Genomic DNA, 27,449 nt, shown 5'->3' with positions numbered 1-27,449 from the left:
TGATCTTCACAGAGGTAGAAGAGTATTTTAAATATTTGCAGCAAAAAACAAAACTCAGTCAGAATTTATGAATAGAAAAAATGCAACTTTATGTATTTACTTGAACAATCATATTATTGAATATTGGTTCTGATGAAAAAGAACAACCATTCTGAACTCTAGACCCCATAACACAACATTTAGATTTGTAATGACAAACTTTAACTCAACTTTAAACATTACAAAAGGGGGCATGTACAGACTACACATTAACATTTCAGACACACACACACACACACACACACACACACACACACACACACACACACACACACACACACACACACACACACACACACACACATACTTTTATTCTTCTTTCAGGCAGCATATGCCCTGACTGCAGGCCTCACACAGGTCCGACTCATGTGGTTTTGTTTTCTTTACAAACTCTTGTGGCTCCCTACCACCAGCGTTGTCATCCTGTTCTCCGTAGCAATTCTTCCGGATTTTGGAACAGAGTCCGAGCAAGACATTTTCCACATCCTCCTTGGAAAAACCAGGACGGACAAAACTATCATCTTGGCAACTGCGACAGGCCTGTCCGAAGGGCCTCATGATCACTGCCCCCCGTTCACCACGCAGCCGGTAACGGAACAACAACGTCACCTTTGCTGATCTCCAAGATTTGCTGCATGATGCACAGCTGAAACTGTGGGGAATGAGAAGACAATAAATTAATGTTGGAGATACTCAGGGCTAGTAAGATTATACCTAAAGTAGAAACACTCCCAACTATTATCAAATAGATCCAGATTTAAAGTCCTTTACAAAAAAGTTAACTGAAGGCTAAAAGCAGATTGCAAATTGTACTATAAATTCCCAAAGTTTTTGGGTAGGTGGTAATTTGTATTATTATTATTATTCTTTTCATTGTATTGCCAAAATGGAAGTGTAGTGCGGCCTAATTATGCATATAGCTTCATATTTAAGTTACACAATGCATGTAAAATCCCATTTTGGGACCAACGTTGAAATAAAGCAATTGCAGTACCTTTAATGAACATTGGAACTATCTTAAATGGCATTGTCCTTTTTAAAGAAGTCGACTTTATAAAACATGTAAATCCATTTTTCTTACGTTCTTGCAAGTATGTTTTCTTTTGAGAATTTCAATTGAATAAACTCAATCTTACAATAACTTTTTGGGATGAATCATATCATGTGCTCTTTGAGTCACCATAACCAGCAGAACTTATTCAGATGCCATGCCTGAAGTACTACTCTTAAACTGTTGGAAAACTGGTCACATGACCTGCTTTATCTCCCATCGTCTTTAGTTTACCTTTCGGTTTTTTAGATAACAGGAACTCTGACAACAAGTATTGCTTTTTTTTTCATCACAATTGACATGCATATCTATTACTGCAGTTAAAAGTAACATATCTGTATATTTATATACATATATATAGAATAGAAAACCTACATACCTTCCAAAGGAACAGGGGCTGAAAATCTTCCAGCCCTTCTTCTTCTCGTTTTGGGTGAGTGTGTTTTCCTGGGTGTAGCTGAAGTTTATATTCCACTGGTCTCCATAGTCCAGCTCATTGTCCTCGTCCAGTAGCTCCTCAAAGGTTTCTTTCCACAAGGAAGGAACCCATTCTGCATGACAAAAGATAAAAATCATTTCAGTGAAATACTCTTTGTGTAACAACACAGAAAAAAAACAGGCTCTGGAGGGTAAAATGACAGCAAAATAATGAGGGTCACACCCCTTTTCCGTCTGTTTAATTAAACAACAAATGTAAATGTATCACGAAATTGTACAAAAATGCTTTAAATATTATGAACACTGAGTATTAGCGTTGCACCGATGCAACCGAATTGATAAAACAACATAGCATAGCTCATAACTAAACACAATATTAAAGTATTAAACACCAAAGATGTGTGCAAAATGTTATTCTATTACCTGCAGATCTGTTCATTTTGCTAAGGAATTTGATGGACTTCTGGTAGATGGAGATGAAACGACGTTTGTGTTGAAGATGTCGCTCTGCATACAGTCACTGTATTTATACCCTCCCAGCTGTTGTTTGCCTGAAAAACGAAACTTGACATCACAGTTTCGTTTTCCCTTTAGTCGTAGCAAGGTGTACCGTCAATTATGAAGGGCTAAACATGCATTGCATCATTTATATAATGATTATTATATTGTATATATTATATTTATCTCTGTTATAATTAAACCCACATGTATTTTTCTCTTCTGTTTATATAAGATCTTAATTGATTTTTAGCCACTTTTTAGTTATTGTATAATTTATCTTTTAGTTATTGCGTACTTTTATCCCAGCACAAATAGCGTTAAACTCTGCTGCTATGATAATACCGGAAGCTTGTCCATTTTTGTCCATGTGGTTTGTTTGTTTGCTATAGTTTTTGTTTCATTTGCACTATCATTACTTCAAATGTGACACGAGTGGTGACAAATCCGACACAGCTTTGGTCAGTAGGGGGCAGTATAAGACAGCTGCTTGATTCATGGTGAAGGATGTAACTGCAGTGCTGTTGAACATAAGGGTGGAAACAAGAAGGCGTCCCGGGATTTCCCACAAGCCACTGCCCGTTTCTCAGAAGTGGGCAAACTGGGTCAATTTTCTTCTGGTGGAGTAGTAACTAATTATACTTTAATTACTGTAGAGTTAGTCCCTCCCAGATGTATTTAATTGATAAGAACTTCACAATTCATATCTTACCATAACAAACAGGTCATGGTCACACTGCTTCTCATTGTGACCCTGTATTGTCTTAAACACTTGTCCCCATAAAGCTGAGTTTGAACTGCTTTGTCTGTTTTGTCTGGTGACATCCATTGCATGTTTATGCCACTAACTGTTTATCCTTTGTTGGCCTGCATGTCACAGTATTGACGGTTTAAAACCCAAGTTGTTGCTGTAAACACTTACCTGTTTCACCTTTCCAGTCTGACTGATGGTACAACTGTTTCTGATCTTTGTGGTTTTCACACCTTAAGGTGTTTAAGGAGATTGCCAATTACTAAAAAAGCATTCATGGTCTCAACTTCAACCACATTATTACATTTCTGGTGTAGTATGATGTTAGTATGAAGTGTCTTATTAAATATGTCTTGTTTTTTTAAACTATTACTTACTGTAAATTAATAAACAATTCCTGCTGGTATGATGGTGTCAAGCCGGTTTGATGAATCAAACGATAAGCCTTTGTTTTGCTGTTTGTAAAACTATGCATGGTGTTTCCTGAATAATCATTACCCTCATTTCCGGACAATAATGCTGATGGTAATAATAGCATTAAAATGACAACACCTGTCACAGGTATGCAATGACACACACACACACACACACACACACACACACACACACACACACACACACACACACACACACACACACACACACACACACACACACACACACACACACACACACACACACACACACACACACACTATAAATGAAGAACATTGCACTCAACATGGGGACTTTCCTTCTAGCTAAGTTGTTTAGTTGGTTCTTGATGATGCCCCACCCAGTACTGATTGTCATGTTATAAGAGTCTCCTGACAAAGTCTCGAGTTCATGCTAACACACACACACACACACACACACACACACACACACACACACACACACACACACACACACACACACACACACACACACACACACACACACACACACACACACACACACACACACATACACACACAAATACAGTAGGTAGGATTGAAACTGTTCCTTTTATTAGTTTGAGGATCATGTTTTCTCAGGGAATAACTCTTTTGCATGATCTTGCTCAGTAGGGGGAACTGAAAGACCTGCACAATATTCAGACTGAAGAAACTTAAGGGGAAATGTCATTATGTGGTAGGTGGTAATGGGAGTGTAGTGTCGTCTCATTGACATGAGAGTCCAAATACACACAATACTGCCATCCCCTCACACACACACACACACACACACACACACACACACACACACACACACACACACACACACACACACACACACACACACACACACACACACACACACACACACACACACACACACACACACACACACACACACACACACACACACACACAGCCACCCATACATTGTGACGTGTTGAAATGGACGTGTTTGCACCTTACCTCCCCGCACAGCAGTGTAAAGATGACCTCAGGGCCTCAGTTTCCAGCGAGTCACCTTATACTCAGGTGTGACATTACAGCGTGAGAAAAGCATGCTGGGAAAGCTTACAGGGCCGCAGCCAGTCTGCACACAGAAAAAGAAAAGAGAAACAAGAGAAGAACAGAGTAACCGTTTTGTATCAACTTCCAAAAGTATTGAAGTAAATTCCTTGTCAGCTCTGGGGCAGCAGCCACTTTAGATGCAGACATGAAGAAAGTTGATCAAGTGAAGGCAAATTATCTCCAACTATCTTTAAGTTACTAATCTGAAATAATTTATTCCTGCACAATGATGGTGTTGAGTGAGTCCTGCTCCGCTGAGCCGCTCTCCATTTCCCACAGTTTTTGTGCTTGTGTCTCCCATCTCTCGTTTCACTTTGACGACAAAGTTTTCCGCTGAAAAAGGAAGATGATATCATGTGTCTCACAGGACATCTATTAAACATCTGTCCTTCCTTCCCGTCTGTGTTTATTCCTGGGGTTTCTTGCTTTTCTCCCCCATTGACAACGGAGAGTTTTGAAGTTATCCAAAATGAATGTTGAAAAAAGACAGAGGATGTCAAATACTGTATATGCTCTATAGATTGTGAAGCCCCCTGAAGCAGTGTGTGTTGGTGCTGTATTAAATAATACAATTGACTTGTTTAACATGTATTATTATGTATCTATTCACAGTTATACGGAGGAGACACTGAAGCTAGTTGGAAGTCTGTGAAGCATAACAACTTAATATATTATTTTCTTAAAATGTGAATCTGGGGCACTATTCATTTTTGTATTCACAACCTACATTACCAAATAGACTTTAGTAAGGCACTTTCTTTGTTTTTGCTCTAACTGCATGGTCAACATTGAACTTTAACAGCAATGTCAATAAAGTTAGTTTGAATTCAAATCGTCCCGACTCCTCTGCCAGTTATGTTGAGATGCAGGCCATGATTTAGCTGCTGCCTGGACTCTGCCTGGACCTGCACACCTGTTCATTGGCTGCCAGGTGACTCAGAGAGAGAGAGAGAGAGAGAGAGAGATCGAGGGGGGGGGGGGGGGGGGGGAGAGGAGTGTTGGGTGTGGTGTAAGATGCCTTGAGCACATTCCTTGCAGCTGCCGCACCCTGCATTTCAGCGTCTGTATACCTGCTGGTGTTTGTTATTTGGAACTTGTTCATGTAGGCAGGCACTTTCTCTCTATTGGCACTTCTTTCATTGGACAAGATGTCCCCCACACACACAGTATATTCTTTAAAACGCACAGTCATGGCCTACTTGTAATACTCACACGGCTGTATGCAAACATTTTACGCTCCTTTTATATCTCTGTCAAGCTGAGAGTTGCACATTTGCATGAATTGGAAAATACTTCACAGCTAAAGTGCAGAAATATGGCTCCTGCTATTTGAGTGTGTAACAGCTCACAAGGACATGGGTGCATTCAAACAGGAGGCACACCCTTAGGAGCAGCACTGAACATACAGTCGAATTCATAAATGTGTGTTGCTATCAGAGGGCCATAAAACAAGGTGTGTTCTGTCTGATAGACACGTTTCAGGACAAAGGAAGGCCCACATAAATTGCACACACACAGCACTGTTTAACCTGTATTATGCCTTATGTTAATGTCATGTTTGCTGTTGTATTTGACTGTTAGTGAGTGACACACAGAGAGGTGGATTGAGAATCTAAATGAGAAGTAGTGAAAGGTAAATAAAGAAAGATCAAAAGAAAGAGAGCAAAGCAATTAAAGCTGGAGACTGAAATTAAAACATGTTTGATTTAACTCAGTCACTCAGAAAATGAAAGAGACATAATAGATAGTCATTCACATCCTGGCAAAAATTGTGAGAAGAATCAGTCAAATCCAACAACAACTTCTCAAATGATGGTTAAAATATGTAAATAGACAAGTAGAATCACTTTAATCTCATTATTATTCACTCTGTGACTGTATGGCCTTAAGAAAAACAAGCTCCCCAAATCCAGCCTCTGTTAAAGAAGGACAAACAGAGGGCTGTAGCCTGCAGTAGAGAAAGGGAACTGACAAAGACTGCTGATTCAGTGTTTTGCCATGGAAAAAAACAGCAGGTGATTAATTGATGCAGTTTCAGTGGAGAAAATGGTCCCCACAATTAGCCTAAACAACTAACAATAAGCTAATTAATACAGGATAATGATACATGCTAAAATGTAGTACCACAAAAAGAGAAGTGCATAAAGTCAGCAAGCTGAAACAGTAATGTTTAATTGGATTAATGAATATGTTATTTCCCTGTCTGATCATTTACATGACGCATCACTCATGGGAATATTCAGACACAATAACTCACAACAAACCCAGACATGTCAGCGTGTAGACCAACACTCATCTAACAGCACAATACAGCAATATCAACCAGGGCAATATCACATTTATCTGGTAACTTATAGTTACTAGTGCATTAAGTTTAACAATACAAACTGTAATTAATAAATATATCATACGTTTTATTCTGTAAATAGTAATTATTTATCCTTTGGGAGTCGTACACTAGTTCACCAGCAGTATGTAAAGTAACATATAGAAAATATATATAAAGAAATTCAAAACCTTAATCAGCTGCAACATTAAAGCAGTGAATGCATTAAAACATCCATAATTATAATCATACATATATATTTATATATATATATATAAATCTTACATAGGAAAGTTTCTAACCTAGGTTTGTTTTTGATAGACCTATTTTACATTGTATTGTACATTGCCAGAACTTTTAAATAGGTTATGTATTAAATCCAGGACTTAACAGAGTACTTCTACAGTGTGGTATTCACATGTCTACCAAAGTAATAGATACTTCTTCTTCCACTGCAAAGTTCACTAAACAAAGTGCAGAACAGTGCAAAGACAAGACAGAAACAGTCGGACTCCTACAGGGTACAAGGCTGGCCCAAAAAAAGTGTTGTGCAAAGGTTTGAAGAAACTTCTGGTTTGTAGAGAAACAATTATCATCAGCCATGAGATAAAGGTCAACACTTTTGAAACACTTCACTGGGAGTGAACTTGCCTGGGAGGAGTCTCCAGCGGTGGGAAAGCCCTGCCTGCAGGAGCTGCCCCGCTGCTTCCTCATTGACCGCGCTGTCTGTGCCTAGTGGCGGCGGCTCTGGAGGATCTCACCCCGCCGATAGAAGCACTCTGCCCAACTTGGAGTCCGTGTGGATAGTCTGTGTTCGCTGGTCCGCAGTGGAGGGTGCACACCGGGGGGTTTGGGTGGAGTTGTTGCCGGATCTGAGGAATTTGACACATTTCTCCGGGGAGAGCGATTCCCGTTGGTACAAAGAGAGGAAAGGAGACAAGCTCTGCAGCCAAGTTTTAGGAGGTAGGGAGTGGACATTAAATCGAAGTTTGAAGGTGCCAAATGGGAAAAAGAACCACTTGTACAGAGGCTCTATTTTGTTCTGTTATACTATTGTTTCTTGTTAAATGATCTTTTAAAGTATTATATATACTTTTCAACTCTATTCTGTCCTGTGCTATATTCTAACAATGTCTTACTACTTTATTCACTTTTATTTTATTCAAATTGTATCTTGCTGTAGACCTATGTGTTCCTTTCAGTGTTATCGTCCATTAATTGTATCCTAACTATGACACATTTTTCTATTCTAGTGTAAGGCATTCAGCTCCTGTCCTTATATCTCCTAAATGTTATGTTTTCTCTCTTTGGTATCATATCCCCCCCCCCCCCAATTATTTTCCATTCATCACTGAATTCATGTGGGTGGAATCAAAAAGTGAAATGCGGGTTGCTTTCCTCACCAGCAGCAGGTTTAAGGATTAAGTCATCAAGGTAGCTCCTGCCATTGCAAAACCTGAACAGTATTGTTATTATAGTCCAAGAACACAAGAAGGCTCCGCTTTGTCTGGCACTTAAATACTGCTCTTTCTGCTTCCGTTGAAGACATTATTGAAAGAGAAAAACAGCTACTTCTAGTCAGACTGTGTGGATCTTTTGTATGTAGGGAACTGAAGGTGATAAATAATGCTTGAGTAGACAGGGACACTTTAACAAGCATGGCTAATGCTTTGGTTGCACAATGCTATGTAAGGATTGCATTGCATGTCATCGGGCTAACTTTACATCCCTCTAATTTAAAGATAATTGGTGTGATAATACAAGGTCCATTGCAATGCAGTGTAATCATACAGACTGCTCTATTGAGCAAGAGGCTTCCACATATCGTCTCCTGCATTTGATCTGCAATATAGGCTCTTTATTGCAGACACAAAATGAATTGTGTTTGCAGCTTTGACTCACACAAGCAAGCATTCAAACTTCACATCCACAGGCTGTTCATTCAATGTGACTCACTGGATAGGAATAATCCAACATGTGTTTATAATTTGAGGGGAACAGTTTGTAGTGCCTGACTTTTTTTGTGGCACATCTCCACATGTGTGCATCTTTTCATAGTTTTCATCTTCTTACACTAGCCATATGACCAGAGCTGAATGCCATTCATAGCTTTGTTTGCATTGTATGTGTAACAAGGGCTCGTTGTCTGGTGTATGCACAATATGGCGCTTCTGTGAGTAGAGAAGGACCAGAGTAGGACATTTTTTAAGCATTTATTGTTGGGGTTTCCACTCAAGATGACTGCAGGCATGAAGGCAGTTGGAACATTTGACGACGACCTGTTTTTCTAGCAGTGCTGCTACGTAACACTGTTTAAACATTTTGGATAGGTGCCGCCATTTTTCCTCCTACAGTATATGTTTTCCTGACCTTGAGCTGTCTTTTTGTGGCATTCAACAGTCACACTGAAGTGTGATGATACACAGAGACAAGCTGTGCTCTGTGTTTGCTCTTATCTATGTTAATTTGCCCAAAGATGACGTTACTGGCTCTTCGGTCCTAACCTGTTTTCAGGTATTTGTTTCTCACTCCATTCACACAGAATTATCGCACAAATGACTGGACAGGAGAGGTATGCCAGATCAATCATAGTGTTTGTTTAGTGAGGAGTGTCCAGGTGTGTGCGAGACAAGAGAGAAACACAAAATATAATGTAGAGTTTGTGCTTTCCTCAGACTCGTTTATCTGGTTCACATGTTGAGGCAGATCTCTCGCTCAGCTTTTCATTTCTCTCCCTCTTCCCAGGGCAGGAATGCTGTGAATGAGCCATTTTCATGCTTTGTGAGCAAACTTGGGCATCTGAATATTGAGTTTACTCGCCATGAGGAGCTGCAGTCGGTTGCTGCCCCTGTGGTGGTTTAGTGTTTCAAACTGCCTTTGTTATTGGTGCATTCAGAGCAAGCTCGTCCTTGTGTGGCTAACAGAAAACCTTGAAACTGGGGGAGGAACAGAGGGAGAGAACGATCTCTCTCATCATGTCTCTATCTACTGTTTGATGCATACTGCAGTTACTATAACAACAAACAAAGCAGCAGTATTTGTTTGAATATCCGACCCGTCAGCCAGGTGAGGTGGAGAACGTCGGCCATGTCTTTTCTTCATTGTGTTTTTCTTCTGTGGCTTCGTCTGCATTGACCTGTGGTCCCCAGGGTGAATAAGAAACCCCCAGGCTCTGTTTAGTGCTACTGTCCTCTTCAGGCAGCTCATATTCACCTCAGGGTCAATTTGCACTGCTATTTCTCTAAGGTGTTTTAACCTTCAACAATGAAAATGTTAAATATTACATATGGAGCTGCAAGATAAGTTGATGCATCGACTGGTAGCTTGCTGGCTTGCTGAAATGCTGCTGTGATGATAAACTCAATAACCTTAGGTCTTGGACTGTTGATTAGAAAGTAAACACAAAAACAAAGCCATATAAAGTTCTTTCTCTTTTATGTTTTGAAACTGGAATGGATCAACACGTTTAAAGATGATTTCACAATTTCAAAATCCTTTTCAGTGTTGTTTTTTAGCCGTTGCTGTGTTGCCACATCGATGAATTTTCTGAGGTTAAAACATTATGACGAGCACAGGCAGGTGCACATCTCTGTCTTTATGGCTGTTATCACAAGTCCTCAGGTATGCATGCTTAATGCTGCCTCATCAGATTCACTTATACACATATCAACTGATCTGAAAAAACGGAGAACAAAACTAGACACATGAAAGTAGTTTAGATTCTTCCATTTTACAAACTTGGCATCAAAAAGTTATTCCATTTACATAGTATGTGTGTCTAACGTGCCTCCCTGCCCACTATGGAAGTTTTAATGTGAGCAGGACGCCGCAAAGGCCCAATTTCTGTGGTTAAAACTGAGAAAGGAAACAGGATGTCATCCATTTTACCAGCAGATGAATCATCAGAGAGAAGCATGTTGCAAGTTATCCCCAGGCCAGGCCGGGCTACCCAGTGACTCACCAGGCTCTGAATAAGCCGGCTTCTCCCTATGATTACGGGTTTGGACCTAGGGACATTTTCCATCACCACCAATCTCTTTAAGATGTGTACAAGTTTAGTAGAAAACATGTCACACAGTTTTCTTACAGGTAAACCCTTACAAGGCATCTACTCACCCTCCCACTCAGACCCCAGGTCACACACACCCTGATCATGAACCAAGGCTGTCAGTCAAACATAGTTCCTAAGATGTTTCTGTGGTGATTTATCGACACAGTATAAAAACACTTCCTGTTTTGAACACATGTTGCAATGTGTAATGGTTGTCAACCTAGAACTCTATGAAGAAAGGATAAAAATAATTATATCGTTACAATATTTTGGTTAATTTTCTGCGCTCTCGGGCATACATACATGCATATACAGTATGAAGCTTTCAGGAACATTTAAATAACCAATGGGGGTTGTCCTGGTTGGCTCAGCTGATGTTGCATAACACGTGATTGAGTTTTAGGTTAGCATCCACCATTCAAACTGTTTAGTGATCATTTACTTTATGTTTTTAAAGTACATACAGTAAACCACAAAATAATTAACAGAATTTTAGTCATAAGCTGGTCAAAAAAATTATCAGCAACTTTTTTTTACAATAAACTTATAATTTATAATTCAAGAGAAAAACACACTGCCTTGTTTCATCTGTGAGGATGTGATAGTGAACCAAACTTTTTGTAACTTGTATTTCGATACTGGTTTTTTGTCTCTTTTGGGCTTGGATTGAGAAAATTGTAATTCATTGAAACGATTCATTTGCAGATAAAATAATTTAAATAATTGAACTTTGCTCTCAAGGTTGGTTGATCTGCAAAGTGAATCCTGAACTTTTCCACTGTCTCTTTCTCCTGCCAACAAAACCCCATTGAGAAATTGTTTTAAACAATGTCCCTTTCTTGGATTAAGTCAGATCAAGTCATTGCACAGCTAATACTCATCATTTTCTAAATGGATTTTTGTCTTAGGTCCGAACCTGATTTTTCAGAATGAGATCTGAGTACCAACTTGAAGCATGACGCACCAGCAGGAAGATTAACTGAGATATGAAAGAACCTGTCTGTACACCTCTAAATGCCTTTCCCACCTCATCGTTATACCTCCTTTTTCTCTAACTTCACTTTATTCTTTCTTTCTCTCCCTCCCTTTTTCATTTTCCATATCCTTTTTTATATTTCCGCAGTTTTTTTTTTTACAAGCCAGATTAAGTGTTATGTGTATAATCTCAGCTACTAGTAAAGTACGTTCAATTAAATGTTAAATAAGCAGCGCATGATGCCATTAATGGGAACTTTATAATCGGAGATGGTGATGCATTGGTGGTAAATAGGTTGCAAACAATGTCTCAGTTTTTAAAAAATTATTGCCAAAGGTCATTCAGTCAATTATCATTTCAAAAACCACTTTGAATAATTATCTTAGGGAAAGTGCCACACCTATTCCGCATTTATGTTGTATTGAATTTAAACAAATTATTCATAGAGGAATCTGCACCTACCCACCTCGACTGCATTCATTTGCCTTCTTAAAATGGAAACGCGGCCCTTGAATAAAAAATCTAGATCTAAATGTAGAAATGTCACAAATGTTAAAATCTGTAGTATAAGCAGGTGGTATTGTGTGTTGGAGAAGGTATGTTAACATGAAAGGTGAACTCGGTAAACCCACTGCACAGGCTTTTGATTCCACAACAATAGACTCTTTGTGTCGGAGGTTACGGATAATCTGTCTCAGACTGCTTGTTTCATTAATATGTTTATTAGAAGCATAGAACATTGAGCGATGATTAGATAACTAACCCCCGAGCCCACAGGTGGAAGCTGGGGAGGAGCTGGGGTGGTGGTGGGGCAGGCGAGCATCGCCAACATGAACGCAGCAGCAGCGAGGTGAAAGCATTTAGCAAGGTGGAAATAGCAGTGGCGGCAGCAGCATTAGCGAGGCAGAGGTAGGCAGATCCAACAGCTTAAATAGAGCGCCAGATTTAGGAGACTATGTTTGGTCGGTTGCAAGAGTGACGAGGGGCGTTATGTGCAAATGGTGCTCGAGTTGACTGCCTGAACTATGTATGATAATACAGATGGAGGTTTGACGTGTTATCCAGTTGCAACTACAAAAGCAATATGACTGAAACTATTTCATCTATTTGCTTTAAGATTCTTAGAACCCTTAGAGTCTTGTTTCTCTTAACCCCTTAGATTAACTGTACAAGCGCCTGAAAAAATAAACGTTTTGCTCATGATATTTTAACAACAAAATTCCCTCTCACACTGACCTTTTTGTTTTTTCTGCACAGGTTCAAATTCCTCCTCCCTTATCTCTTTCTACCCCACCCCTCTCTCCAATCATGGCACACCGATCCCAATGTTCATCGATTGGGGAAAACCCCCTCGACCCAAATTTCCTGCCCCCACATTACCGTGAGGAGTATCGCCTGGCTATTGATGCTTTGATAGAAAATGACATACAGGTAACCCTGCAGTTCTATATGTGAATGTAAATCATATTTATCTAAAACTCTTTAAGAAGACCTAAACGTTGTATTTTACGACGTCATGAATTTGGCTTTGTCACTCCAGGGTTACGATGAGTACCTCCAGTCTGTGGATGTGGTTGGCTTCTTGGCACAGCAGGAAATTGATCTGATCAAGTCCACGATCCATACGCCGAACCAGACCTCCAGCGTGCCAGAGCTGACGTACCATGAGGGAGGTCTGGATGAAGACGGCTCCTCCGACACCTACTGGCCGATGCAGTCCGACCTGGCCGCCCCGGGGCTGGATCTGGGTTGGCCGCTGCCACAGCAGAGCTTCATGGGACCCACAGAGGTCACCACTCTAGTGAACCCCTCCGACCCAGACATGCCAAGCATCAAGGAACAGGCCAGAAGGCTCATCAAGAATGCACGCCAAGTGAGTAAAAAAAAAAGGGCATGAAACAGAGATAAACTTGTAAATCCGGTTTGCTTACAGCTGGAATTAAAGATGAGATCAAAGATTTCTATGTTCTTAAATTATTCAGTGTGCAACAACAAACATGCTACATATGCCTTTGTAGCCGACACACCCTATTTTTTAATCTAAAAGTAGATTGGTGGGAATAAACTATGATGTAATTTAAATAACACACCACCTCCATCTAGTATCTTCTTTCTCTCAAATCAGACTTTATCTCCCTTGAAAAAAACTAAGATAGGGCTGGCAACAAATAGTGTATGTGAGGGTTGTGTTATCTCACTGTTAGTTTATCTTCAACTGTCATATTTGCCACCACTCCCTTTAAAATGAATTTATAACAGGCTGACCTTATGTTGGATTAAAATAAAGTTAACACTATGTGTTCATACCAAAAGCAGTCAAACCTGTTGTTGTGGTGGGCCGTGTCATTATCTATCCTCCATTTTTGTCCTTTAGAGTTACTCACTAGTGTTCAGGCAGAAAAGTGTTTGGACAGGCAGATTGAAGACAGACAGGTTTGGTGACAGGAGTCATTCATCTTTCTATGACATGTCTGTGATAGATTGTAGATTTTGTTGAGAATACGTACGGTGTATTGCTGATACACTGAATGTAGTTAAATTGCCATTATGTCTATTGGAGAGGCGTTGTTTTTGCCAAATGAATACATTTTATTTTATATGACCTATTGTATATTGCTTTGGATAAAAGTGTCAGCTAAATCAAATTTAATGTAAGTAACATTTATGTAGCTGAGTCTTAAGGTCCAACTAATTTATCACACTGTGAGGAGTGTAAAGTGTACATAATGAGCAGTCCTCTTCCCTCAGAGCATTATGTTCTATGCTTTATCTTGCTGATAAACAATCAACATTTACCATTGCCAAAGTTCCTTCAAAGTATGTAAATGTTCGGGTGTTTTACTTTTAAATGAAATATTCAGTATGCTAGACTAATAAAGACCCTATCACACTGACCAAACCCAAATTTGTCTTCTTCAGGTTATTGCTATTGTGATGGACACGTTCACAGATGTTGACCTTTTTGCGGACCTCTTGGATGCAACAGCACGCCACGTTCCAGTTTACCTTCTACTGGATGAGCAGGAATCCCATAACTTTGTCTCTATGGTCCTCAACTGCAAAGTCAACTTGGATCACCATCCTGTGAGTTTGGCTTCTTTTTAGTTTTTTCTCAAACAGTCTGAAGAGTTGGCTAACCTTTAGCATTTATGTTGTTATTAACAACATGTAACTTCCATTACGACTGGCATGAGAGAACATGATTGGAATTTGTTTTTGCAGATGTTGCGCATTAGGACGGTGGCAGGTATAACCTATTATTCCCGCACGGGGAAATCATTTAAAGGGCAGGTGAAGGATCGTTTCCTTTTGGCTGACTGCAGAGCTGTACTGAGTGGCAACTACAGGTGAGTCATTTAATGATGCTTATTATGTTTGTTATACATTTATTCTGTAAATGTAAGTACTTGAATTGCCTCTACTTTCTTATTTTCTTACAGTTTCATGTGGTCCTATGAGAAGATCCACCGCTGCATTGCGCACCTCTTCCTCGGGGAACTGGTGACCACCTTCGATGAAGAGTTCCGAATTCTCTTCGCTCAGTCGCAGCCGCTGGTCATTGACCCATTCAATGGAGCACTTGCTCTTTCTGACAGCAGCACCACAAGCAGTTACTTAGGAAACCAGTTTGGTTTGAAGAGGACCCAGTCTCTGCGAAACCCCATTGGTTACCGCAGGCAGCCTGAGATTCCCCCTGCCTTTCCCTATGGAGACTCTGATCGTAACGTCGCACTTCCTTTCCGAAGGACCGATCCATTTCGTCACACCGTTGAACCTGGGGCAGGAATAACAATTGGAAAGTATTCCCATCAACAGTTTCGTCTGCAGCATTCGTTCCTGGAGCAGGGAAGGTCCATAGTTTCCAGGCAGATGGATATGAGTAGTAGTGGCTTCCAGAGGCACAGCTATGCTGAAGGAACCCAGGAGAACTACACATCTTCAAGGCACTACATGAAGTCCAGGGTCATGAATAATCTGGATGAGACAGACTTCCACAGGTAAGAGTTAAATACCTACAACTGTTTAAAAACTATGAATTATTCACAATACTGTATCACAAATGTATGTTAATAAGTGTCTTAACACATTACAATAAATTCATATTCAAATCATTAAAAACAACTTTTCTTTACAGGGAGCACACCCAAAGTAGCCATTACTACAATGAAGGGCCTGGGTCGGGCTCTGGTCATGGTCAGTACGACAGACTTCGGGGTCCATCTCCACAACTCTCCATTGACCAGCATTCAAATTCAAGCTATCGCTCGGATAGGGAGCAACAAGCTGGAAACTACGGCAGGGAGTACTTTTCATCTGATGATTTGAGAGGACTTGAGGGCCACCAGGCCCCGCCAGTAGCTGGGAGGTATACAGGAGATTCAGGCAATAGGAGGCCAACAGTAGGTCATGCATATGCCTGCCAGAGCTCACCCACACAGCCCCACCCACCAGAGAAGAAACCTTATGCCAAACAATCTGAACTAGAGTCTGGAGAAGATGCAGATGCCAAGCAAGGCATGAGGAGTTGGAGAATCCACTCCTATCTTAACACCTATGAGGATGGTGGCGAAGAAGGTCTGACACAACCTTTGGGTCCTGATGCATTTGAAGATCCTCCCCCTCAGAAATCAACTGCTGATGACAATCTAACGTCCCGCTTTGGACTAAAGGAACCACCAAATGTTCCTCCCAAACCCAAAGCAGAATTCACAAGACCACGCTACGGAAAGCCCATCATGCCCGATAGCAACAGCAAAGACTCCTCCCTGACAACAACTAAGGATCTGCTTTCATCTAGCAGGGACCTAAAGGAAAAAGGGAGGGAGGGTGAGAAGGAAACAGAGAGAGGTTCAGCAAGGGAGGTTGGTGTGGAGGGGAAAGAGGCTCCTGATCGCTTCTTGTCCAAACATGAATCATTCCACACACGTATCAACCCACTACTTCAACGTAGCTCTCGTCTGCGTTCTTCTCTCATTTTTTCCTCTTCAAAGGCAGAGATGCATAGTGGAAGCCTTGGCCTCAAAACAGCCACAGAGGAAGACGAGGAGCTGGACTCAGGGCGCACTTCCTCGATTGTGGCCCAGATCCTAGAGAAGAGGAGGTCATTGTCTCGTGAGCCTTTTGAGTGGAGAAAGAAGGCTGAGGAGAGAGAGAAGGAGAAAGAAAATAAGGAGAAAGAAAGGGAGGAGAAAGAAAAAGAGGATTACGAGCATCTGCAAAAAGTAAAGGAGATTCGATTGAAATATGAGACTAAAGCAAAAGAGGAACCTCAGAAAAACAACGAAGAAGTAAAGACAACACCAACAGTCGAGACATTTGAAGTCTCATCCTCATCATCTATGAACATGAATGACCCAGCCAGTCGACTGCAGTATTTCAAAGAACTGGCTGCCAAGAGAAAAGCATCAAAAATGGAGACAGAGTTGGCAGTTAATGCCCCACAGCCTGCTGAAAAAAAGCCAGACCTTTCTGATAAACCTCACCTAAAACCTCCAATAACTCCGAAGATCCCAACTGTCTCTTTAAGTTCAGCAGAACCTGAACCAAAGAAAACAGACATTTCTGCAAAGATAGCAGAGCTCACTCGCAGAACTTCATTCAGTTCTGTAAAACCACCCATATTGAAACCTTCTGCAAACCTCCTGAAGTCTTCAGAGACAACTCAGAAAGATGATAATGCGTCAGATGGTCAAAAGAAGGATATCTTCAAGAAGCCATTTCCTTCACCTAATATCTTCCGGAGAGATCAGTTGAAGCTCAAAGGACTTAATCCTCGTCGCATCTCCTGTGGTGAAGATATTCTGACCACAGATGCTACAGATGCAGAGAAGAGTGAAATGAAAAAGAGTCGCTCTCAAAGCTCTTCTACTCTGTCACACGCTGATTCCAGAGAAGGATTGCAAAAAGTGATGGGATCTACTACATCCATCAACACTCTTGGTGATGGAAAGGGTGATGGTAAGACACTTGACTTCTTGAAGAAGCAGACTCAGAGGCTAAAGGGATTCCTGGGGCCCAAGGATAAAGAAAAGAAATCTTCAGGAGATGAAAGGAGCATGAGCACGGTGAAGGAGATCACTGAAGAATTCAACAAAAAGCAGAGCTCATTGGTTAAAGATAAAGTATCAACCATGACCGAACAAACTACAACCAATCACAAGACATCCACCAGCACATCGGGCCCATCTCGATACCAGTCCCCCAGCAGCTCTGTTCTGTTCAGCAGTAACCTACGCGACGACACTAAAGTCATCCTGGAGCAGATCTCAGCCAACAGCCAGAAGAACCGACTGGAGCGAGAGGAAACAGGAGGCGACGAGGACAATGACAGTGGGGGGAAGGCACTGGAGAGACAGAACTCCATAAAAAAGAGCCGATTTCTGCGTCCGGCGAGCAACGTCCAGGAGCGAGAGGGATTACTCAAGAGGATAGAGAGTATGAGGAAGGAGAAGAAGGTCTACAGCCGCTTTGAGGTAGTCTATCACTGCCATGATGATGTTTGCAGCGTGGAAGGAAAAGAAATGTGAACAAAAGCTAAAGTACTGTTAAGTGCAAAAAACGGACACGTTGACTTTAATGAAATGTATTATGTCAACAGATTTCCAATAACGGTATTAGGTTTGTTGAAAGCAATAATATTAAGTTTGAATAAGAAAACATTAGGGTCAACCTAATATTATTGCTCCAACTAACCTAATATAGTAGTGTGACATTTGCTGACATAATACATTTAACTAAAGTCAACATTTCAGTTTTTCTGCTGTCATGAAAATAATGTAGTCAGATGTTTGTGGTAAAACGGGTTTAAAAAAAGGATTCATTCATTAATTATACAAATATAAAACTGTGTTACAAATGCAGATTAACAATTGTGTTTTGGATTTTAACATTTGTATATATGGTCAACATAATTACAGAAATGTCAGTAGAGGGACCGATGGGGAGGACAGGTGGATAAAGTCATGCACTGTTGAATGAATTGATAACCCTGTTGTTTTGTCAACAGATGGGGAATAGCCTGGGATAACGAAAGACGGAGGAATCACCTTTTATATGGAAACTATTTATGCACGATGATCAAAAAGACGCTTTGCTCATATGTGCCAACGACTCTATCAAAGTACCTCTTTGGCTCAACACTGCCGCCTTTCCTGGATTTTAATACAACGTAATAACACTTGAAAAGACACTATATCAAAATGCTGAAAACAAACTTAAGTCATTGGGTTTGGAATGTGCCTTTGTGCCAAGACCTGGTACTACTTTGACCTTATATGGTGACTGAGAGAAAGAAGAGAGACTCTACTCGCATTGTGGCCTCCAAGGGCTTAATGTTTCACCCAACAGAAAAAAGGTAGGGTAATTAACCTACAACTGAACTTGTATCAACGTGATTTAGGGAGTACGAGAGGAATATAGAACAATTTGCACCTGAGGGTTGATTTAAAAAAAGGAATCTGTGTCAGAACATGGCGGTATATCACTCCATGTGTACTATGCTGTAGCAGCGCTGTGTGTTTCTACAAGTGTCTGTGCAGCTGGGACATGTCTGAAACTGAATTGGAGAAAGCATCCTTGTGGATTCACTGTGTGCCAATGGGCATTACCGAAGTTAGGATTATATTATTAATCCCTGACCAGGAACAACAGTGGGAAAGTGAAGAGGAATGAAAATGAGATGAATTGATGAAAGGTGAAATCGGAGGTAATAGAGAAAGCAGAAGCAATCCAAATGAATGTTTGTTTGTAATAACTATTCTAACATTGAGGCAGAGTTTAGATAGAAAATAAAGCCTGTGTTGAACTTTACCCTTGCAACAGGCTGGTATGTATCTTTCTATTAAGGCGTGGACTTGCGTTGCAGGGTTAAACATGACAGATAGCCATTCAGAGGCCAACACGCCTTCATCGTTGGGCAAGTGGAGTTCAAAAATATAAGTGTACTATTCTTGGTCTAACGTAAGGTAAATACAAGTTGTAAGCCCTTGCAGTTGCCCTGAACGACTGTAAAAACACATGCCTCACATCAGTGCCCTGTTTCTCTATCATTTAACTTTTGAATTAGTCACCACCTATAAAGCAAAGAGAGGAGGAACTAGCTACACTTTGCAGTACTGGAGCAGGGCCATGCCTCCTTATGCAAGTCATTTAACTTCAGAGACCTACGCCCTACGCAGGACTGCCGACTCCTTTGTTGGTCTGTAAACACGAGTACACCAAAGATCTAGTTATATGGTACAATTCCCAGACCGCTGAGGACAGGTCATGTGTTAATGTATCAAAAGCAGTGATTGATTTATGGGTAATTCAGGGGTTACACTGTTTTTTTTATGAGGGATCATACTGTACATATTTATATTAAAAAAAAGAGCGTGTCGATAATCTGAATAACAAATGAGATACTGATCACGCTTGATCCATCAAAGTGCCTTCTGTTAGTTTTTTATTAATATGTAAGTATGTGGTCTTGGCTGTAAATACTAGTTAGCGTTAAGTTGGGGGGATCAGTTGTGGACACAGTGATGTGTTGTTGATTAAAAACGAAACAACCTGAGATAGTATTACATTGTAATTGAAATACTGTTCAAAAGTATTTTATTAAAACTCTTTAAAACTGAAATTGAACGTGGCTGTGTGCACATGTATACATGTATGGGTGTTTGTTATAGTGACTGTTTTCGAGGCTCTTTTTATAATATGAACCCATTTAACAACATTTCAACATGTTCAAACGTTATATTTCTTCAATATATGAACTCTTTTATATTATATAAACACACTTAGATAAGATGAACATAGTACCATACAGCGTACTGGAATCTGAAACATATGAAACAGTCCCACAATGAACAATATTTACAGTTTCAGAATCAATCAGAACAATACAATTCCAAGGAAGCCAAGGACTAAACTGTTTGGTAGGCAAAGTTTACGTTTTCTGCGCTACAGGTCGAGCAGGATCCTGCAACACTAGGATAGATAAAACCCAGAAACGGACATTTATTAGATGTACGGTTCTACCTGACACAAAGCAATGAAAGGGCAACTTAACAGGGAATAAAACAAGGGACTATAACCTCTGGTTCTTTAAAAAAAGACCTATAAACGAGCAGTTTTACTCCCCCGGAGTCTTTACAGCTGTTGTCACTCGCTGCTTGTGTTACTCCATCTCCTCTAGCTCCTCTTGGAGGCCATGAAGCTGAGCCAACTTCATTTGTTCTGAGAAAATAACAGACGATCAGAAGTGATGGAAATTAACATTACACTCAAGCATGTAAAGGATACATGTTAAATGGCTTGCAGAAGATGGGCATGAGTTATGAGAGGACACTTACCAGCTGCTAACAGCTGACTTATTGTATTCTCGGCACTTTTGATTTCATCTGGGAGCCTTTCCGGAGACTAAGGAACAATTACACATAATATGAACAATATCAACCAGGAATCAGAAGACGTGGGAAAGAATATAAACATTAATAACATAGACTAACTTACAAAGACAGAGTGCAGGTTCTTATGCTGCTCTATCAGCTGAAGAAGTTGGTTTTCAAACTTCATCCTGCAAAAACAAGGCAGTGAATTTTCTTAAGATTTCAAGTATTTGTTCTTGTTTTATGTGAAATGTCTTATATCATTGCACTGTAAATCGGTACCGCTGCTTCCGGTGTTTAAGCTTGAATTCCTGGATTTCACATCTGTACTGTTCCAGCAGTTCCTCACTTTTCTGGTTCTGATTTAGCTGCCTGCAAACAAACACAACGTGTAACACTTGGTTCAAGATAATACAAATCTAGAGTAAGAAACTGAAGTTCTTGATATGAGAAAACACTCATTACTTGTCGTAAGGATTTCATTTACACAGTCTACAAAAATAAACTCAACCATGTGATTATTCCATATAGACTATGTATTTATTGAATTACTAGAAAGCATGCTGTTGTTGTGTATGTATCCTTATCAAGACATACAATATCCCCTATAGCCCTACAGAATACATAAGAGTCAAATTAAATAAGTGACGGTAAAAACAAAGACCCAGAGAGGAATCAAACTCAGACGCCTTAAACTACACATCAGCTTTAGAGCCTTACGAAAACTGCTCATATAATAATGTGAAAATGTAACACTGAGTAGAAATGTATTATTGATAAGGTATAAAGGTACATAAACTGATTTTCGTTGTACATGAACTTGGCAACTAGATAAATAGTTATCAATATAAGGCAATAGGAGATGAGTCCAGACATCACTTGTGTGTTTATATACAGTTCAAATGGAATACGTCCTACTAAATATAAAACACTACAGGTAAGATTTGCCACCACAACTTATCAAAGCTGATAAATATCCAGGATTCTGGTGAGTTGCTGCCATCTAGTGTTACATATCACAAACAGCAGTCTCACAACATGGAGACACTGAAATGTTGATGTGAAACTCAAAGCAGTCTTCATAGCCGAGGAATTTCTACATATTTATTGTGGCTGGTGCCGAGCTCACCTGACCGAGTCCTGCTCACACTCCGCACACTGAAACTGCAGCTTCCTGCACGTCTCTGGAGGAAAGAAAATCTGTTTATTCAAATGTTTCATCTGTGTTTTAATATCAGAAATGTGCTTCCAGACTAAATCTGCATGCCATCAAATGTTCATAATAACTGGAAAATAATCAAATGCACGTGTTTGTCTGCATACCTGCTTTCTCCTGAAGAAATCCTTCCAGTTGGTAAACTTCAGTTTGTACTGTAAACAACAACAATGGTTAGTAATTATACAATAACCAACATAATATATGGGACATGAGGCATAAATATTGCAAAACAAGATAGAAATACATATTGCTAAATCTGAGCAACAGATACAATAAGTATATTGGATACAGATCAACTATAATTGTTATTGATGATTTAGTGTCTTACAAGACGCCAGTTCTTTCTGCAGAGAGTCACTGACGCCTTTGACCTCCTTGATTTCCTCTTCCAGGATTCTTTTACCTTTGAAAGAAACACAGTGTCACTGAAACATGACAACTCTTCAGAAGTCAAAATGTAGGGAAATTTGAAAGGATGAGATTTTCACAATGTCATTTTCCCCAAAACAAATTGCCAATTTCGTTCTCTCCAAAATTATTGTTTCTGAAAAGAAGAAAGAAACCCTCTACAACATTTCTTCCAGCACTGCTCTCTGCTCTGTCAAAGCACTGCCCCTTCTGCAAGGAGGATGCTATAGAACAAAATGATGCACACGTTCAATGCATTACTCATTAGACAACTAGTTTATATATTATTGTAGTTCTGTGATGCAAAAATGAATGGAAATGGACTTTTGGGTATTTTTCCCAACACCCGTACTGACGTCAAGTGCAATACATTCATGACAAAAGAGTGGAAATCATTTGTAATATATCATTAACACTCTTAGTTGCACAGGTGGACACATGGAACATTAAGAAATACAGTTATTTGTTGACATATCTGGCAGAAAGGTTCATCCCTAACAATGACTTCATTATAGACAGTTTTATTCACAGTTATGTCAGAATGGTCTTAGAGGGTGTTGCAGTTCCCTCTAAGATGGAGATATTAATCATACCTCATGGGTCTCCATTCATCATGTTCTGAAACTCCTTAAAAGGAGTAACAGGTAAGGATGTACCTCACTGAAGATACCAGAACCAGGATGTGAGAAACATTAAGATCAGTACGTACAGCCGTCTTACTCGCGGTGCACACTCACAAATCTTTCTCTCAGTCTCAAACAGATTGATAATAAAGTCAGAACAATGTATTCAAACAGGACTTGATCTTTGATGAAATATTCACAGGAAACAATTGTCTCAAAATTCATCCAAATTGATAGTTCGACACAAATTCCATGCATACAATTTATCAGTTGGACTGCTATTATTTCTGAATAAAATATGAACTATCATGAGATATAATGCATGTCTTCATTATATCTCAAGATAGAAAATGTGTATTCAATCTTAGCCATTTATTTCCATTACAGTTATGTCAGAATGGTCTTAGAGGGTGTTGCAGTTCCCTCTAAGATGGAGATATTAATCATACCTCATGGGTCTCCATTCATCATGTTCTGAAACTCCTTATCAGGAGTAACAGGTAAGGATGTACCTCACTGAAGATACCAGAACCATGATGGGAGAGACCTTAAGATCAGTACGAACAGCTGTCTTACTCGCGGTGCACACTCACAAATCTTTCCCTGAATCTTAAAGCGGTGTGTCGGGAAGTTTTCACATTATACGATCAGTGTATCTCGATAGGACAGGATTCAGTGGTTAGAAGTGTAGTCTCACAAAGACTAACACAAATGCCAAGACGTTACTACACCTCCTGCTGGTGCTATGTTTGAAGAGGACATTTGTCTTGAACAGCAAAAATGTGATTATAGTCAAAGAACTCGTCCTTTGTTTTTTTTCAGATTTACAATTGGCTTATAATGTATCTCTGGATACATGCTTTTTTATTTTTTTACCGAAACGCAATTAAATTGTTATTTTCCAACATTATTATTTGAGATAGGAACACTGTTATTTATACACACATGTGTATATATATATATGATCATAGTATAAGCTCACAGTAATGAACACAACATACATTTGCTTAACAACCTGGCCCTACATTAGAAAAGTATTCAGTTAAAACAAACTAAGAGCTGATAGAACAATGTCGTTGTGAATGGGGAAGAAAAGAATGATTTTGTCAGAAAAAAGGCCATTAAGTTTGTATGATTGTTTAATAAATTGGATCAACCATTTAAAAATATATATATTTATATTCACAGTTATGTCAGAATGGTCTTAGAGGGTGTTGCAGTTCCCTCTAAGATGGAGATATTAATCATACCTCATGGGTCTCCATTCATCATGTTCTGAAACTCCTTAAAAGGAGTAACAGGTAAGGATGTACCTCACTGAAGATACCAGAACCAGGATGTGAGAAACCTTAAGATCAGTACGAACAGCCGTCTTACTCGCGGTGCACACTCACAAACTTTCTCTGATTTGAAGACATTTACTATGGTTTTATATCTCTGGATTACATTCATTTTTGTGACCAACGATTTTCAAGATTACTATTTAAGAAATAAATGTTTTTATTTATACATATAAATATATATTGCTTTGTATAAGAGCACAGTGAAGAAGACAAGCTATGTTTACTAAACAGATCCGCCCTGCAGGATAAAAGTCAGCAGTTAAAACAAAGAAAGAGCTAGTAGAGTAATGGTGCAAATGGGGAAGGAAACACTGGATTTGTCAAAAACAAGCCTACTAAGTATGCATGATTATTATTAAAAATAACATCATAAAACAATTGTATTAAAGCAGAACTTCATATTAGAAGTCTTATTCACAGGAAGAAATGAACTTTAATCCAATGGATTGTTAATCACAAATTCCATGTACACAATCTATTACTGTTATGTTGAATATAAATCAATATAATATGAACTCTTCTTACAAATCTACTGAATGTCTTATTCAAAATCTGTTCATATATTGTATCAATTCAAGGGGTCAAGTAGTCATTTGTTTGTCTGTACCAGAGTTAATGGCACCAACTTTTTATGTAGATTTCTAAGTTCAGTTTCTATTCACAGTTATGTCAGAATGGTCTTAGAGGGTGTTGCAGTTCCCTCTAAGATGGAGATATTAATCATATCTCATGTGTCTCCATTCATCATGTTCTGAAACTCCTTAAAAGGAGTAACAGGTAAGGATGTACCTCACTGAAGATACTGTTGAAGCGCCGAGAGAACGGTTAAGACCAATCCGAACAGCGACTTTACTCATGGTTTTAAGTTTCCGTACTTTTCTTCGACTTTACCAATGACATGTAGTTGAATGTGTTTTTGCTTAAATTCTGACCTTAATTTGTTCGTTTATAGAGATGTATGTTCTATATACTGTTTTGTCTGTTAAACCTGGAAGGAAACGTGGGTTCATTTGCATATACAGCGCAATCCCTGCCTTCTCATTGGTGGACATTCACAAAGCTTTTTCTCAATCTCAGACGACAGTGCCTTAACGTTTTCACATCGTAGGATCAAATAACCTCTATATGACACACTAAACGCAGTCCACGTGGGAAATTCTTGACTGGTTTTGAAGTTTTTAACAAAATAAAAAACCTAGCGCGACTTAACATCGGAAGCGGAAGTGTAGCTTCACAAAGACTAAGAAAAAGTCGAGATGATGTTGACATCATGCATTTGCTTTTGAATCTATATATTAGTGCTGCTTTCTAAAGATAAGCAAATACGTAGTTGTGATAACAGGACTCATATTGATCAAATTAATAACATCTTAGTATAACTGCACAATCATGACCTAACCCTCGAATTATCAAGGGACCACTGACACGAACCACATTCAACACGAAGACGGAAGGGAGCGATTCATCAGTGAGTCATCTTACCTAACTTCGTACTCTTTGTGTTACGTAAAAGCATCGAAATAAATTGAAATTTTGAAGCAGTTTGTTTTTAATTTAAAGTCTTCTGTATTGTCTGTTTTCAGTATCAATTCAATACAAATGTTAAATGAAAAAAAGAATCAAAACACACATAATAATGGAGGTGTTGCTGTTTTGCGTTCTTAACTAGGAAACAGAAACTCATCTCATCTTTGTCCAAAATATGTCGCTATTTTCTGAGTCGTCTGAACAGATATGTATCCTCCATTAAAATTCACCTTCCCTCGAGTAGGCTATGCCATACAATGCACATTTAATAAGAGCAACTTCTGTCAATTTAAAGAAACGTAATACGTTTAAGTAAGTGAAACACTACCTTGTTGCAGCCTCCTCAGTTTTCCCATCAGCTGTTCAACTTTGGGCTCTTGCATATCTCCACCTGACCACAGAGCATTATAATGTCAGACTTGTTAAGAGGATTTTTTAAAGGTCTAAATGTATGACTTTTGCCACTTCACCTTCATTCAGCGGTATAACATTAATCAAGTCTCCAATATTAAATCCTGAAAAGAAAAAAATGCATGTTACATAAGTGAAACGTTTTGATCTTACTCCCACTGAGCCTACAAACAAGTTAGCTAGCTAAAAGCATCACCTTGTCATCATAGGTATCTTTAGGATTAATTATTTTTTAATGTACATTACATAGAGTTACGTTTGTGAAAGTTAACCTACAAGCTATCTGCTTAAAAGCAATTTTTAGGTAAGTGCTCAGACTGAGACAACGTTTTTAGCTAACATAGATATAAGGCTCATGTTTTTAAAATGTAACCACACCTATACGACTGTAACTTAGCCTAGTATTTCAGTGAAAAACTACATTAAAAAGGATTATTGAATATTAAGCCACTGGTTTTGTACTTTTCTTCACAACAATACTGTTAGGATTGTTTTATCTAAAGTTAGCTTTAGCTTAAAAGTTACAGAGTCAACGGGACGGCACTCCACCATTTATAAATATCAGAGGATTCCGTGGAAGTTTCTTAAACTCAGTAATGTTATACTGTTTGCCCCATAGTGACGTATATTTCAGTATACATTTATGCAGTCTAACCTGTGGTTTCGGACATCTTTATCCAGCCAGGGTAGTCTTTTTCCTAAAATATCTAAACAAACAATTCTAACTGAAGGAACGAGCGGAAGGATATCATCGTTTGCCGCCAAAAGTGCGCCGGGCGTTTAAGTCTGTTTTCTGAATGTCTGTAGTTGTCAAATGGTTGTACTACAACTCCCATGTCATGTTTCCCATAACACACTTTTTCCTATTAACTTACATTTGGGAAGGGGACTTGTGTAATTCAGCGTATACTTTTTTTGAGTTAAATAAATGAC

General features: G+C 39.3%; 3 protein-coding genes and 4 non-coding genes across 9 annotated transcripts; 1 reads left to right on the top strand and 6 right to left on the bottom strand.

Moving 5' to 3' along the window:
• Nucleotides 1-64: 64 nt before the first annotated feature.
• On the bottom strand, nt 65-2,097 carry LOC134874504 (receptor-transporting protein 3-like). Its single transcript, XM_063898536.1, has 3 exons — nt 1,952-2,097; nt 1,470-1,641; nt 65-691 (listed from the first exon to the last, which is right to left on the bottom strand). The coding sequence occupies exons 1-3, from the start codon at nt 1,965-1,967 to the stop codon at nt 349-351; spliced, it is 531 nt and encodes a 176-aa protein (XP_063754606.1). The 5' UTR covers nt 1,968-2,097; the 3' UTR covers nt 65-348.
• Nucleotides 2,098-7,277: 5,180 nt separating this feature from the next.
• Nucleotides 7,278-20,234, top strand: fam83hb (family with sequence similarity 83 member Hb). 2 transcript variants are annotated; one of them, XM_063898532.1, is made up of 8 exons: nt 7,282-7,550; nt 12,872-13,045; nt 13,155-13,487; nt 14,534-14,698; nt 14,837-14,961; nt 15,055-15,612; nt 15,750-18,087; nt 18,621-20,234. In XM_063898532.1, the coding sequence occupies exons 2-8, from the start codon at nt 12,923-12,925 to the stop codon at nt 18,639-18,641; spliced, it is 3,663 nt and encodes a 1,220-aa protein (XP_063754602.1). In that variant the 5' UTR covers nt 7,282-7,550; nt 12,872-12,922; the 3' UTR covers nt 18,642-20,234. The 2 variants fall into 2 exon arrangements, with proteins under 2 accessions (XP_063754601.1, XP_063754602.1); XM_063898531.1 differs by lacking the exon at nt 18,621-20,234 and having other exon boundaries at nt 7,278-7,550; nt 15,750-18,583.
• On the bottom strand, nt 20,094-27,270 carry si:ch211-199g17.9 (uncharacterized protein LOC108180085 homolog). 2 transcript variants are annotated; one of them, XM_063898534.1, is made up of 10 exons: nt 27,172-27,270; nt 26,576-26,620; nt 26,434-26,496; nt 22,533-22,607; nt 22,309-22,356; nt 22,115-22,169; nt 21,268-21,357; nt 21,110-21,173; nt 20,950-21,016; nt 20,094-20,833 (listed from the first exon to the last, which is right to left on the bottom strand). In XM_063898534.1, the coding sequence occupies exons 1-10, from the start codon at nt 27,185-27,187 to the stop codon at nt 20,775-20,777; spliced, it is 582 nt and encodes a 193-aa protein (XP_063754604.1). In that variant the 5' UTR covers nt 27,188-27,270; the 3' UTR covers nt 20,094-20,774. The 2 variants fall into 2 exon arrangements, with proteins under 2 accessions (XP_063754604.1, XP_063754605.1); XM_063898535.1 differs by lacking the exon at nt 26,576-26,620 and having other exon boundaries at nt 27,172-27,252.
• On the bottom strand, nt 23,148-23,279 carry LOC134875554 (U8 small nucleolar RNA). Its single transcript, XR_010167220.1, has one exon. It is a non-coding gene; the product is annotated as a U8 small nucleolar RNA (small nucleolar RNA).
• Nucleotides 23,627-23,758, bottom strand: LOC134875555 (U8 small nucleolar RNA). The gene has a single exon (XR_010167221.1). It is a non-coding gene; the product is annotated as a U8 small nucleolar RNA (small nucleolar RNA).
• LOC134875553 (U8 small nucleolar RNA) lies at nt 24,428-24,559 on the bottom strand. The gene has a single exon (XR_010167219.1). It is a non-coding gene; the product is annotated as a U8 small nucleolar RNA (small nucleolar RNA).
• LOC134875550 (U8 small nucleolar RNA) lies at nt 25,247-25,378 on the bottom strand. The gene has a single exon (XR_010167217.1). It is a non-coding gene; the product is annotated as a U8 small nucleolar RNA (small nucleolar RNA).
• Nucleotides 27,271-27,449: the final 179 nt, after the last annotated feature.

This window comes from Eleginops maclovinus, chromosome 13 (assembly GCF_036324505.1).
Source record: "Eleginops maclovinus isolate JMC-PN-2008 ecotype Puerto Natales chromosome 13, JC_Emac_rtc_rv5, whole genome shotgun sequence".
NCBI lineage: Eukaryota > Metazoa > Chordata > Actinopteri > Perciformes > Eleginopidae > Eleginops > Eleginops maclovinus.
Note: the sequence above shows the minus strand (reverse complement) of the source record. Positions and strands in the feature narration are given on the sequence as shown.